The 13,210-nt window shown below is 52.3% G+C and overlaps 1 protein-coding gene across 2 annotated transcripts in view; it reads left to right on the top strand.

Moving 5' to 3' along the window:
• The first annotated feature begins 4,275 nt into the window (after window positions 1-4,275).
• The window catches only part of ACACA (acetyl-CoA carboxylase alpha), a 106,086-nt gene continuing 97,151 nt past the window's right edge, over window positions 4,276-13,210 (top strand). The window contains exons 1-3 of one of the 2 annotated variants that reach the window (XM_036394909.2): window positions 4,276-4,332; window positions 8,668-8,714; window positions 9,337-9,589. In XM_036394909.2, coding sequence (XP_036250802.1) covers window positions 9,363-9,589 — 227 coding nt within the window. In that variant the 5' untranslated portion in view covers window positions 4,276-4,332; window positions 8,668-8,714; window positions 9,337-9,362. The remainder of the gene's footprint in view (window positions 4,333-8,667; window positions 8,715-9,336; window positions 9,590-13,210) is intronic. The other variant, XM_054517007.1, reaches the window with a different exon arrangement.

Raw genomic sequence — 13,210 nt, 5'->3', positions numbered from 1 at the left:
GGACAGCCCCGCGCTCCTCCCACGGTCACCGGAGCAGCTGCCCCCGGCTCCTGACGGCGTTCGGCCTCCCCCCGGCAGCTCTTGAGGTGGGAAGGGGTGATTTTCATGCGAAAGGGCTCCCGTGGCCTTGTGAAGCAGGGACGGGGGGAACGGGCCTGTGGGGGATTAGAACAGAAACAACAGAGAAAATCCCGGAGCGGTTTGGGTGAAAGGAACCTTCAGGATCATCCAGTGCCACCCTGCCATGGCACGGACACCTTCCACTGTCCCGGGTGCTCCAAACCCATCCAGCCTGGCCTGGGACACTGCCAGGGATGTGGAGCCTGTGCCAGGGCCTGCCCATCCTCACAGGGCAGAGCTCCTTCCCAATATTCCATCTAACCCTGCCCTCTGGCAGTCTGAGCCATTCCTCCCTGTCCATCTCTGCTCCTTGTCTGAGCTATTTACCAACAAGATTGAAAATGCTGGCAGCTTTTTCCTTTTGCATGTGAAAAAAAAATTAGAATTTGGGAGAGGCAAAGTGTGGAATGTCAATGAAATATTTATTGCTTCTGCTAACAGGTTTTTCCTGCATCTGGGAATTAGGACTCTGGGTGGTTAAGGGAAGGAATCAGCATGTGGGGATCTGGTTCCTGCTGTTCCCAGGAAAGGTGATGCATTTGCAAGGTAAAAATGCTGTCCTGAAGCTTGCAGCTTTCTGTGAACTTCAGATATTTCAGTGTTGAGGGTCTTCCTGTTATGCCTCTGGCATGGTAATGAAAAAAATAATCATAAGGAACTTTAAAAATCCGTGGAGTCTTAGAGGTTTTTCCAAAGGGTCTCAGCTCAACTCCCAACCTCTTTGTGCCTCCAGTTGCACTCCAAGAAGATCCAGGTGGATACTCTGGAATGAATTCAGTGCTCACACGCTGCTACTCGGAGGTTTTAGTGAGTGAGGTCACTTTCATTTGCTGTTTGGAATTATTTGCTGATCATTTCACTGCTCCCCTGCAGCCCAGTGCAGGCTGAGCCCCAGGTGAACCACAGCAGTTTTGGGGCAGCTGTGCCAGCAAACCCGGAGGCCACACGCACAGAAATCAGGGGAGCATTGCCAGGCCTCTCCCTCCCTGCTCTCGGTGGGATTTCTCGGGCTGTTGGGTGGAGGTTTTGTGGCGTTTTCTGCCTCGGACACACGGTGGCGATGGAAATCACCTTTTCCTGCAGAGCTTCGGGCTTTGGGGTGCTCGCTAACCACACGTGTGTGTCCCCCGGCATGGAAAGATGAAATATTTCTGTTCAATCCCAAATAAACGCCGACGTTTCAATTGGCCGAGGCTCCAGAGAATCCAGAACGCTTTCTCATAAGCATCGGCGTTATTTCAATTAAGATGTTTGTGTTTAAAACAAGAGCCAGTGGCGCCTCGAGGGCTGGTGTTTGGCTTTGAAAGGTGATCTGACCTTTCTCTCTGTTCCTTGGCTGCCAGGACACGCGTGGTGCCAGGCTGGCAGTGTCACCGACCCCTCACCCGGGCTGATCTGGGCTGTGTTTGCACTGGGGGTGTCACCACAGCCTGGTCAGGAGAGGTGGAACCAGCACTTGGCGTCACGGGAGGTAAAAACATTTCCCCTGTGTGTTTTGGAGTTTGTTAACTCAGGCTAAACTTCCTTTTTTTTGAGAGAGCAGGGTGGCATGAGTTCCCAGTGCACATGCTTGGAAGTCATGGAATGAAAGTAAATAACTGTGGCCAGCTTTGGAGCAGGACAGGGAAAGGGTGTCAGGTGCATTTACCACCCCTCCTCCAAAGCACAACACGGTTATGATTCAAACATTTAAAAGAAACCCATTGCAAAGTGTGTCTGAACCCTGTGAAACAATTAAAACACGGATTATTCCTGCCCAGACTTGAATCCCAGGATTGTTATGTTGGAAGAGACCTGGATTGTTATGTGGAAAGGACCACATCCAGGCATGGGGAGCACAGCCCTGTCACCAGTTGAATTTCATGGAATCTCCTGCGCTGGAAGGGCTCCACAAGGATCAGCCTCACTGTCCCCCACCTGATCATTCCACGTGCCCTCAGCCTCTCCTCACATGCCTTCCCCTCCAGACCCTCCACCATCTTCATAGCCCAAAAAGTAACAATTTTCTTATTTTATTTCCTTCCAAATCCAAATCCACGCTGGGTTTTTAAGGTTAATGTCTTTAACTCTTCTCTTTTCCACGTGTTCGTGCCTCTGTGTGCCCTTGACTGGAGGAGTTGCTGCAGGATTTCAGAGTGTGAAGCAATCCCTCCCCAGCAGTGTTTGGACAGCGTTTGGAGCTGGCTGGATGTGCTGGGCTGGGCAGGCAGAGTGCAGGTGCAGGTTTTAGCAGGCCTGGAGCTCTGGGAGCAGCAGCCAGGATGAACTCAGAGCCTGTTGTAATCTCTGGTTTGGTAAGTTCTGTATGTAGTTATTATCAGTGATTTGGGACCAGCCCCTCAGCAAGCCAAGCACTCCCCCTCACTCCTGCAGCACTTGGGATTTAGCACTGGGGAGGATTAACCAACACCAAACCCTTCTCTTCAGCTCCTCCATGAAATACTCACTCAGAGGAGGATTCTTTGTGTGGAAGCACATCTATAGCTATGCATTTATGTCTACAGAAATATAAATAACAGTGTCCATGCCCAAATTTTCCAGATTTAGTCCAATGGATGTGAGAATATGCTCTGTTCCCCCAATAATTTTATTAACTCCAAAGCCCCAGACTGGATTTTCTGGGTATTTCTTGCCTGCAGTGGGCACCCATCCCATGATGGGCAGTTTCCTGCAGTCTCACACCTGCTAACCACTGCCTTGGTGGAAATTATCTGTATTTGGATCCCACTTCTGTGCAGATCCTCAGGCACCTCCAGCAGCATCAGCCTGCACAGCTCACCAGATCCAGCAGCTTTAGCATCTAAACTCGTGCTACTCCTTCCATTTGAATTTCAGCAACCCTGTAACGGCACAGAGTTCAAATAAAACACAAAATGTGAGAAAAAAGAGAAGAGGAGGAGTTCTTTAAACCATTGTCCGTCGGCAGAACAAGCAGCTGAAGGTCAGAGCCATGCAGGAGAGGCGCTGGCAGTGCCTGGCCCTGCTTGGCCGTGTCCTCAGCACCTGTTATCAGCCCTGTCCCCCCTGCCTGTGCCAAGGCGGGGACAGGGCAGTGTCCCCGAGCCACGTGGGCCCTCGTGCGCAGGGACAGCCAGGGGACTGCTGCTCCCACACTCATGGGGGCACCTGGTCCTGTCCCTGCTGCAGGAGGGTCACAGCAGAGCACAGGGACAGCTTGGGGACTGCTGCTCCCACACTCATGGGGGCACCTGGTCCTGTCCCTGCTGCAGGAGGGTCACAGCAGAGCACAGGGACAGCCTGGGGACTGCTGCTCCCACACTCATGGGGGCACCTGGTCCTGTCCCTGCTGCAGGAGGGTCACGGCAGAGCCCACGGCACAGGGCTGCTCCAGACCATGCCGCAGTCAGGACACTCCACACCTGCCCGGTCTCTGATCCCGCACACCATCACCTGCACAGGAAAGCTCTTCCTCGTGTTCAGGTGGAGCTTTGTGTGCATCAGTCCCTGCCTGTTTTCCCTTGTGCTGTTGCTGGGCACCACCGAGAGGAACCTGCTCCAGCTTGGGCCCCACCATGGACACCGATGGGCACTGGCGAGGTCACTTTGGTCACCTCGTGTCGAGGCTGAGCAAGGCCAGCCCTCTCGGCCTTCCCTCCCAGGAACGATGCTCCCGCTGCCCCGGGGGTCCCGGCTGTCCCTGTTGCCCCGGGGGTCCCAGGGGGCGCGGCTGCCCCGGCTGTTCCGGGGGTCCCGGTGTCCCAAGGATCCTGGGGGTCGCGGCTGTCCCGGGGGTCCCGGTTGCCCCGGGGGTCGCGGCTGTCCCGGGGGTCGCGGCTGTCCCGGGGGTCCCGTTGCCCCGGGGGTCGCGGCTGTCCCGGGGGTCCCGGTTGCCCCGGGGGTCCCGTTGTCCCGGGGGTCCCGGCTGTCCCGGGGGTCGCGGCTTCGAGCCCAGGCGCGGCCCCGCCCGTCTCTCAGGCCACGGGCATCGCCCCACGGGCCCCGCCCCCGCGGCACCTCCCCATTGGTCACGCCCCCCGCCGCGGCCCGGGCGGCAGCCAATGGGAGCGCGCGGGGGGCGGGGCGCACGGGGGGCGGGGCGCGCGGGGCCTGACCCGAGGTAACCCCGATCACACCACCGGGGGGCGGTGCGGGGGCGGGGCCCGGCCGGCGCGGGGCGGGCCCGGGGCGGGGCCGTGGCGGGGGGCGCCAGGCCGGGGGCCCGCGGCGGCTCCGCTGCACCGGCACCGTGAGGTGAGGGCGGGGCCGCGCCGGCGGGGGGGGGGGCCGGGAGCGCGGGGGGTCGCGGCACCGGCGGGCGGCGGCGCGCGGGGCTGGGCGGGGCCGTGCCGCGGGAGATGGCCAGGCCATGCCGTGCCGGGCGGGCGGGACCTGGCCGGGCGCCGCGCCGGCGGGAGGCGGCCGGGCCATGCCATGCCGTGCCGAGCTGTGCCGGCGGGAGATGGCGGCATGCCGGGCCGAGCCGAGCCGAGCCGGGACGGGCGGGGGTCTCCCGGGCCGGAGCCGCCCCTGCCCGCCGCAGCAGCCGCCGCCCGGTTCCCGCCCGGTTCCCGCCCCGTTCCCTCCCGGTTCCACGCGCTCCGGCCGGGCCGGGCCGCGCTGAGCCGGTGCCGTCGCTCGCGTGGCCTCTCCGGTCCCCCGCAGCCTGAAAGGAGCAGCACGTGGGCGGCGGAGAGTCCGGCACCGACGGGCCGGGGCCGGGCCGGGCCGGGGCCGGGCCGGGGCAGGGCTCGGGCATCCCTCCTCCGCCTCACCCTGCCGCTGTGCCTGGGCACTTTCGGGATCCTGGGGAACAGTCTGGGTCCGGTCCCGCCGAGGGGCTCAGAGCAGCCCTGAGATGCTCAGAACCAGTCAAGTTCTAAAAGCAGATTGGCAAACCAAATTGTTGTTCTTGCCCTTCCATTCTCCTAAATATTCTTGAAGAAGTTTAGAATGAGAAGAAGTCCTGTGTTTGAAAGTATCTGAAGCGTGAGTGGAGTCTGTTCCAGTTAAGCAGGCAGGAAATATTCAGCAAAGTGTTTAAGTGATGCCAAAATCTCTCCAAGACAGTGGGATTCAGGCAGTCTCGAGTGTTTTAGCAAACTGGGATAGCTGTAAATACAGGCTCTTATTGTGGTCTCTGGAGGTTTGGGCTGGATAATGGGAAACAGCTCTTCCCCGGAGGGTGCTGGCACTGCCCAGGCTCCCCAAGGCACGGCCCCGAGGCTGCCAGAGTTCCAGGGATGCGCAGGGTGGGATTTTGGGGTGTCTGAGCTGGCCTGGATGGTCCTGTGGGTCCCTCCCAGCTCAGGATGTTCCACAATTCTGTCATTCTACATCCACAGGTGGAAAGTTCTAGGTGGTTGTTTTTCCCTTAGTACCCAGCCTAGCCCTGCCCTGGCACAGCTCCAGCTGTTCCTTCGGGTCACAGGGAGCAGAATTTGGAGCTGCAGCCCCTGGTGAGTGTCCCCTCAGTCTGCTCCAGCTGGACAAACCCTCAGCTCCGCTCCTGAGGCCCCTCCAGACCCTTCCCCATGCCCTGTCCCTCCTCTGGGCACTCTCCATCACCTTTGGCTCTTTCTCTGCCCGGGGAGGTTGTGAGGAGCCCTCGGAGCACAGCTCTGGGGCCGTTGGGCTGTGTTTGGTTGTGTTTTGGGCCGGGGATGAGGCAATGCCCAATGATTAACCAGGAGGCAGGCTCAGGTGGGGCAGGCTCAGGTGGGGCTGTGTTAAAACAGCGTGGCCAGGGAGCCCCGGGCTGTTCAGAGCTGGGGACCCTCTACTGCAGGGAGCTCCCTTCTCTCCCGAGCTGGAACTCCCCCCCCCCCAGCCCTGGTACAGGTGAGCACCCTGCTGATTTTTTACTCTGTTTTCATCTGGTTTTACCGTTTTTTTTTTTTTTGCTCAGTTGTTTTCTGCGTTTCTCCAGGTGAGAGCACAAATCCATTTCGTCACTTTAAAGCGATTCGCGTTGATCAGCGATGCCACAGCTCTAATCGGGAGGCATTTGAACACAGCTAGTTTGATTAATTTGCTTTTCATATGCCACATCAATGTGGTAGGAGTGATACTGTGATTCTTTGCAAGAGCCCGCTGAAGTACTGATGTTCTCTTCACCTGTGGATTTGTCTTCAGAATGGGATAGTTAGAGAAAAACAGGGAACTTTAATTTCCACCTGTCGTTGCCCAAGTTTCATGCCTGGGTATATTTTTACAGAATTAAAAGTGATTTTAAGGTGAAGCTGTTATAAAACTTCTAAAGTCTGGTATTCTTACCAGTGCATTTCAGGGTCAGGCCGAAGATGTGAGTAATGGTAGCAGCAGAGCTGTGGAGGAGTGAAGTGGGGCTGGTTTTGCCTCGGGCACTTTCTGGGTTTGGGTTGCAGTTTTCCCTGCTGGTAGCACGGATCTGGGTGTGAGGTGCCTGGACAGCTGCTGGGAGTGGAGCTGATTTCCCTGGAGCAGGGAGCTCAGCACGGCTGGGTCTGTGTGGATCCAGCTGTGCCTGAATGTGTTCCTGCATCTGGGCAGGCTCAGGGCTGTTCCCTGAGCTCTCAGTGTTCATCTTCCCCCAAGCTGCAGCTTCCTCTCAGTCTCTGCAGGAGTTACCTGTTGGGCAGGCTGCTGGAAGGGGGTGCAGGGGCTGTGCACAGCTGAGGATCTGGATAATTTTGGGCTGTAGGGTCTGGTTCAGCATTATTGAAACAAACTCTACGTGTGCAGTGGTTTGTGACACACAGGTTTGTCTTGGTGCTCAGCTGAATTCCAGGTGCTTGTGTAAAAATGGAACTGGGGCAGTTGCATTTCAGAGAGCCAATACAATCTGCAGAAGTACGTAAATATACCCCTTTATTTGTATATATGTAACACACCTCTGTGTTTGTACATATACCTCTATATGTGTATAGATAGTACATTTATAAAATATACCTCTATATGTGTCTAGCTACTGTAAGTCTATTTTTGTGTGTGTCATAGCCTCTATATTTATATGTAATTCACCTCCATAGTTGTATATATCTAAAGTTTACCTTTCTATTTCTCTATGTGAACTACACCAGTGTACAGTGCACAGCCTTGTGCATTGCACTCCCAGCACTGAAATCCAGAGGCTCCTGTGAGGAGATCTCTGAGAAAGTCCCTGTGTAATTTAGCCCCAGACAATGCTGAAATTAATTTAAATATGAACGAGGCCTCTCGGCGTGCTGAGAACAACCAAGCTTATCACTCCAGCACTGATTGCACAACCCCAGCGGAACTGCTGGCTCTGGGACTGGCTCCCAGGGCTTGGAAGTGCCTTGGGAAATGGACCTGAGTGGGGTGCCATGGATAGCAGCTGGGTTTTTGGGAGCTGAATTGGACAAACAAGGTGCTGGAGTGAACTTGGGTGAGTGTGGCAGTGCCTGGCTTTGGCTGGATGGTTTCTCATGTAATATTTGAGTGAAACACCTCCCTTTCTGTTCCTCTGCTTCTGAAAACCCCAAAATCCTTGAAACTTGCTCATTAATGTATTAGTTATTGAAATTAGAAAAGGTTTTCTTCAGTGAAGTGGGGCTGAAGTTAGTTTGGCTGCATCCCAACCTCTTCGGTGCTGGCGATTGTGCCAACAGTAAATGTGTCTGCATGAAAAACTTCAGAAAAGATCTGGTGCCAGGATAAATATCCACATAAATAGCCACATAAATACTGTGTGCATCTTTGTATGCACAAACAAAATTGGATTTGTGCTGTCTGAGCACCTCAGCTAAAGGAGTCTCCCTGCATGGTTAAGCTTGCACATCACAGGTGCACAGGGAAACTTTCTGGTCATGCTTCCCCTTCTTCTCATCTCTACCCTCAAAAAAAAACCCATTTTTTACTGCTTTTAATGTCCATGTCAGACAGATATTTGTGTCTTTTCAGTTATAAAATGGTTAATGATGCCTCTGCCAAATGAAGTGCCCGTGGCCACGGGGCAAGTGGAGTTTGTGGGAGGAGTGATGTCAACACGGGATTTGATCTGAATAATTCAGTCGAGCACCTTCGTGGCAGGAGTGCAGGAGCCAGTTGGATGAGTTCTGAGCTCTCAGTCACTGATGGAGAGCAGCACTGGGGTGTTTAGGGATTGCTCTGGCTGTAAATACCTCTCTGGGCCCCCACTGAGGCCCCATCATGTCCCACTGCTGTGACACCACCATTGCTGTGACACCACGGGCCAGGTTTTGGTGCTGCATCCTTGGCTAACGGGGCTGTAATTAGCGGGGCTGATGAGCCTTTCCCTCCCTGGGGTTCAGCTGGAACTGGCCAGAAGGGGACAGGAAGGGTTTGGTACCAGTAGGGAGTGCTGGCACACCCTGCTGTTCCTGGCAGCTGGGACGGTCGGGTCTCAGAAGATTCCAGAAGGATGGAGACCAGCAGGAGGTGCCAGGGCTGGGCTGGGGCACTGCAGGTTTAGCTCCTGGCTTAGTCTGTACCTGGAGCAAGCCAGCCAGCCTGTGGTGTGCCTGTGGGGCTTTTTGGGATAGTTTTGGTGGTGTAAACAGGAAGACACACACGGGATATGCTTCATTATAACCCTAACGTTTGCTTCCTAATTCTTTTCTTTCCCAGTTCGTTTTGGAAGTGGCTCAGGGCGCAGATTGCACGGATATCCAGAGGTGAGTGCACTCCTCAGTTCCTAATGTGTGTTTGCAGCTGTCGTGTGAGTGCAGCAAAGTCAGCCAGAGCAGGGGTATCAAATGTTTATTCCCCATCCCACCTTTGTGCTGTGGGGTGTTCCTTTGTTTTCCTTCCTCAGTTGAAATTATTCTTTAGACTTCTAAGAAAATGCTTTCATTCCTTGTTGGAATACTGGAACAGACCCATCCCGGGGAGTGTCCAAGGACAGGAGCGGCCTGGACTGGTGGAAGTGTAGGGGATGAGATGAGATGAGATTTAAGGTCCCTTCCAACCCAAACCAGCCAGGGGTTCTCTGGTCCTGTGAATTTTGATACTTGCAGTCCCCTGCCTTTGTCTGTAGGTTTTGGGTCTGGTGTGTGGGGTAGTTTTGGTGTTTTTTTTTCTTTTTTTTTTTCTTTTGACTGACTCCTGCAGCTTTGTCTGAGGTGGGAGAGTCCTTGTGCAGGCAGGGAAATCAGTGCTTGGAGCAGAACTGGTTTTGATCCCGCACTCAGGGTTCAGCTCTGCCCTTCTAACGTTTCATTTCCCATCAGTGCACCTTGCTTTGCCCTGCAGGGGTGGCTATTCACCTCGGGTTTGGTTTTGTCCTTTATTCTGCAGTGCTGAGAGCCCAGTTTGGGGGAGCCATGGAGGAGTCCTCTGAGGCCAGCAAAGCTGTGGATGCCAGCGCTCACTCGCGCTTCATCATCGGCTCCGTGTCCGAGGACAACTCCGAGGATGAGACCAGCTCCTTGGTGAAACTGGACCTGCTGGAGGAGAAGGAGAGGTCCCTGTCCCCTGCCTCAGTCTGCTCCGACTCCCTCTCGGACCTGGGGCTCCCCAACGCTCAGGATGGCCCGGCCAGCCACATGAGGTATGGACAGAGTTAAATCAAAGTTCTCCATTAAATAAAATAGTTAACCCACATGAGGTATGGGCAGAGTTAAATCAAAGTTCTCCGTTAAATAAAATAGTTAACCCACATGAGGTATGGACAGAGTTAAATCAAAGTTCTCCGTTAAATAAAATAGTTAACCCACATGAGGTATGGATAGAGTTATATCAAAGTTCTCCATTAAATAAAATAGTTAACCCACATGAGGTATGGATAGAGTTAAATCAAAGTTCTCCGTTAAATAAAATAGTTAACCCACATGAGGTATGGACAGAGTTAAATCAAAGTTCTCCGTTAAATAAAATAGTTAACCCACATGAGGTATGGATAGAGTTATATCAAAGTTCTCCATTAAATAGTTAACCCACATGAGGTATGGACACAGAGTTAAATCAAAGTTCTCACGTGAGGTATGGATAGAGTTAAATCAAAGTTCTCCATTAAATAAAATAGTTAAGCCACATGAGGTATGGATACATGGTTAAATCAAAATTCTCCATTAAATAAAATAGTTAAGCCATGTGAGGTATGGATACAGACTTAAATCAAAGTTCTCCATTAAATAAAATAGTTAAGCCACATGAGGTATGGATACATAGTTAAATCAAAGTTCTCTGTTAAATAAAATAGTTAATTTAAGTTCTCCAGTCTTTTTACCCTGTCAGTTCTAAAGATAATCCAAAGGTTCAGCTTTATACCTGTGTTTAGCTCTAAGTGTCCCTCTGGCATTCTGTTTCTTAATGACCTCTTGTATGTTTGTTGTAACAAACCCTTTGGTTTTCCTTTGGTTTTAGTGAAATATTTGTGCCTAGATTCCTTAAGCACCTTGCCTGTCTTGTCCTGGTTTCAGAAAATGGAAGTGTCTTCACTGAGACCTTTCAAGTTTTCACTTGTGTGTGGTTTTCCTGGGCCCTGTTTGTTGAGAGCAAGAACAATATTTGCCTGTTTTGTCTTTGCATGGATTTGCTGCTTTCAGTGTAGCCAGAGAATTGGCAGTGGGAAGGAGCAGTGGCTCCATACTGGAATTTTTTTTGTTAGAACAGGGAAAACTGTGCAGGTTGTAGTAAAGCCTGGAGTCCTGCAGTGTGGTGATAAACCAAGATTTCATGTGGTGGCTGCTGCCTGAGCTCAGGGCTGGTCTCAGGGCTGCCCCACTCCTGATTCTCTACGAGTGAGCCATGAGCTGGGCTTTTGGGGTGGTGCTGATGCTGTTCCCTGGTCCAAAGGCCCCTTTATTTCAGGTGGTGCTGATTTCCATTCCAGGGGAGGGATGTGCCTGTGGGATGGTCCCTGTTGTACTCTGGGCACTCCTCATGTACAGATCATTTTCTCGGTGCCTGGGCAGCCTGGCTTCACTCTGCCATGGATCCTCCGTTGGTTTGCCATATTCCAGGGGGTCTGCTCTGTCTGCCTGTGCCTTCTCATCCCAGGAACACCCAGGACAGTGTGGATCCCACTCCAGTTTTACTGGGCAGCCCCTCACTGCCTTTGCTGTGCTGCTTTTGAAGGAATTTTGATTCCAGCAAGGTTTCCTGACCAGTGCTAGATATTTACACAACCAGCTAATCCTTGTTTTGTGTTTTACTGGTTTCTTTGCTTGTGCAGGCTAAGGAAAAGTGAAAAGATTATAATCTCTCCTTTTTTTATGGTGTTTCCCTTCCCAGTTCAGGGAGAAGCTCTGGGATCACACAGTCCCAAAGCCCAGGATGGGGCAGAGGGGGGACATTGCTCCGTGCCTGACAGAGCTGTCCATGTCCAGCCAGCTGGCACTTGCACAGCTGATGCAAAACCTTAAAGCAAATTTACAGAGGGTTGCCTTCCCACAGCCTGTGATCTGGCAGCACAAAAGGGGTGATTTTGAAGCAGGAAACTGTAACTATATACAGCTTAGGTGCTCATCCAATTCCTTCTGTTCCTAACCACAAATGTGTAAATGGAAATGTCAGAGGAAGAAACTTTCAGGACAGTGTCTGGCCCCAGAGTGCAATAGGTGTGCAACCTTGGGCACCTCTGTTGTAACCTGCTTACTTTGGCAGCCCCTTTGGGGAACACTTGACTTTTGAGTTAAATTGGAGAGAAATGCCAATTCAAATAGAAAAGTTACAGCATTATGGGCTGTTTTTCTAAGATAAACTCAGGTGAGCTGAAATACTTTTCAGGATGGTTGTCCCTTTCATCAGGAGATTTCTAAATCATGTTTGCAGATGGAGAAACTGAGACAAAGACAACAGCAAAGACAAGTTCAGCAACTTGCCTGGAGTCACTTTGTGTCAGTTAATGGGACAGAGGTGCTCTGGCTTCCAGCTTCCTTTTGGTGCTCACAAAGGTACCACACTGTGTAAGGTGATAAAGGAAATTTCACAGGCAGTTCTGTACACCTGGACACAAGGTGCAGGTCCAAGGGAGCATAACTTTTGGAACAAGTTGCCAAAACCCTTTCCATTTGCTGGTGACTTTCCCACAGGATTTAAATAGAGGTGGCTCTGTTTGGGGTGAGGGGCTTTGCTGCAGAACAGTCCTCAGGGAGCAATCCCAATTAAAATGCAGGATTTACTCAGCTGCCACAGGGCCTGTGAGGGCAGGTTTGTGTGACCTTATTGATCTGGTGCAGTGCTCATGCTGTTGCTAAAGTCACTCCTGCTGGGACAGGCTGTGCACTCTGGGCTCTCCTGCCCTGGAGATCCATGGAGCCCTTCAGGTGTGCCAGCTGGCTGCTGCTCTGAGGGTTAAAAATGAACTTTCAGTTGCTGTGTGGGTCATCAGCACCCCAAAACTGGTGTGTGGGGACAGTAACCACCCAGACTGAGTGCTCAGAGGGTCTCTCTAGCACTTTGCACCATCCAATAATAAAGCCAAGCCTGCCAAATTTTTTTTTCCCCTTTTTCTGCCTGTGTTGTCTCTGAGTTCAGAAGTTTCCATCAGCCCTTCCAACCAGTCCTGCTGGCAGACAGTTTTCCTTGAAGTGACCTCTTACAGAGTTGCTGTGCTCCTTTCTGAAGTTTTAGTGGCAAATTAAGTAAACTCCTCCATAAATGCCACTTGGAAAGTACTTTGGGCCCGTCTGTCTTGTTTAATAAATTGTTGATTATTGCTAAATTTAATTCCTAGTTTCCGAGACGGTATCTTGTATCAAATTCTTGTTTAAAATAGAACAAAACCTGGATGTCTTCTGGTATTTGTACATCAGGGCTCTGGTTTCATAAGCAGTGACATGGGTGCACAGAGTCACCTGACAATCCACTTGTATCAGCTGAGAGGCAAATTTTTGGATGGAGTTCAGCTGTTACCTCACATGAAGCCCACAGAGTTTAGATGGTTGCTCCTAACTCTGGTTGGACTTCTCAGTGTCTCAATGAATTATGGAGATGCTTAAGCAGAACTAATCATCTGCTAAAGGAAATCTGGCCAAAAGCCTCAGTTTTAGCCTGGGCAGCAGTGGTTGAGCGTGCCCAGCCTGGCAGTGGGACAAGGTGCCTGCTTAGAGTGGCTGCACAGAGCCCTGAGCGCAATGAAAGATCCTTTTGAGCCTCTTCTGAATGGAAAAAAATTCCTTTTTTTTTTGCAGCCCAGCAGGTTGTGGCTGGGAGCTGCACTGAGGAG

This window comes from Molothrus ater, chromosome 21 (assembly GCF_012460135.2).
Source record: "Molothrus ater isolate BHLD 08-10-18 breed brown headed cowbird chromosome 21, BPBGC_Mater_1.1, whole genome shotgun sequence".
NCBI lineage: Eukaryota > Metazoa > Chordata > Aves > Passeriformes > Icteridae > Molothrus > Molothrus ater.
Note: the sequence above shows the minus strand (reverse complement) of the source record. Positions and strands in the feature narration are given on the sequence as shown.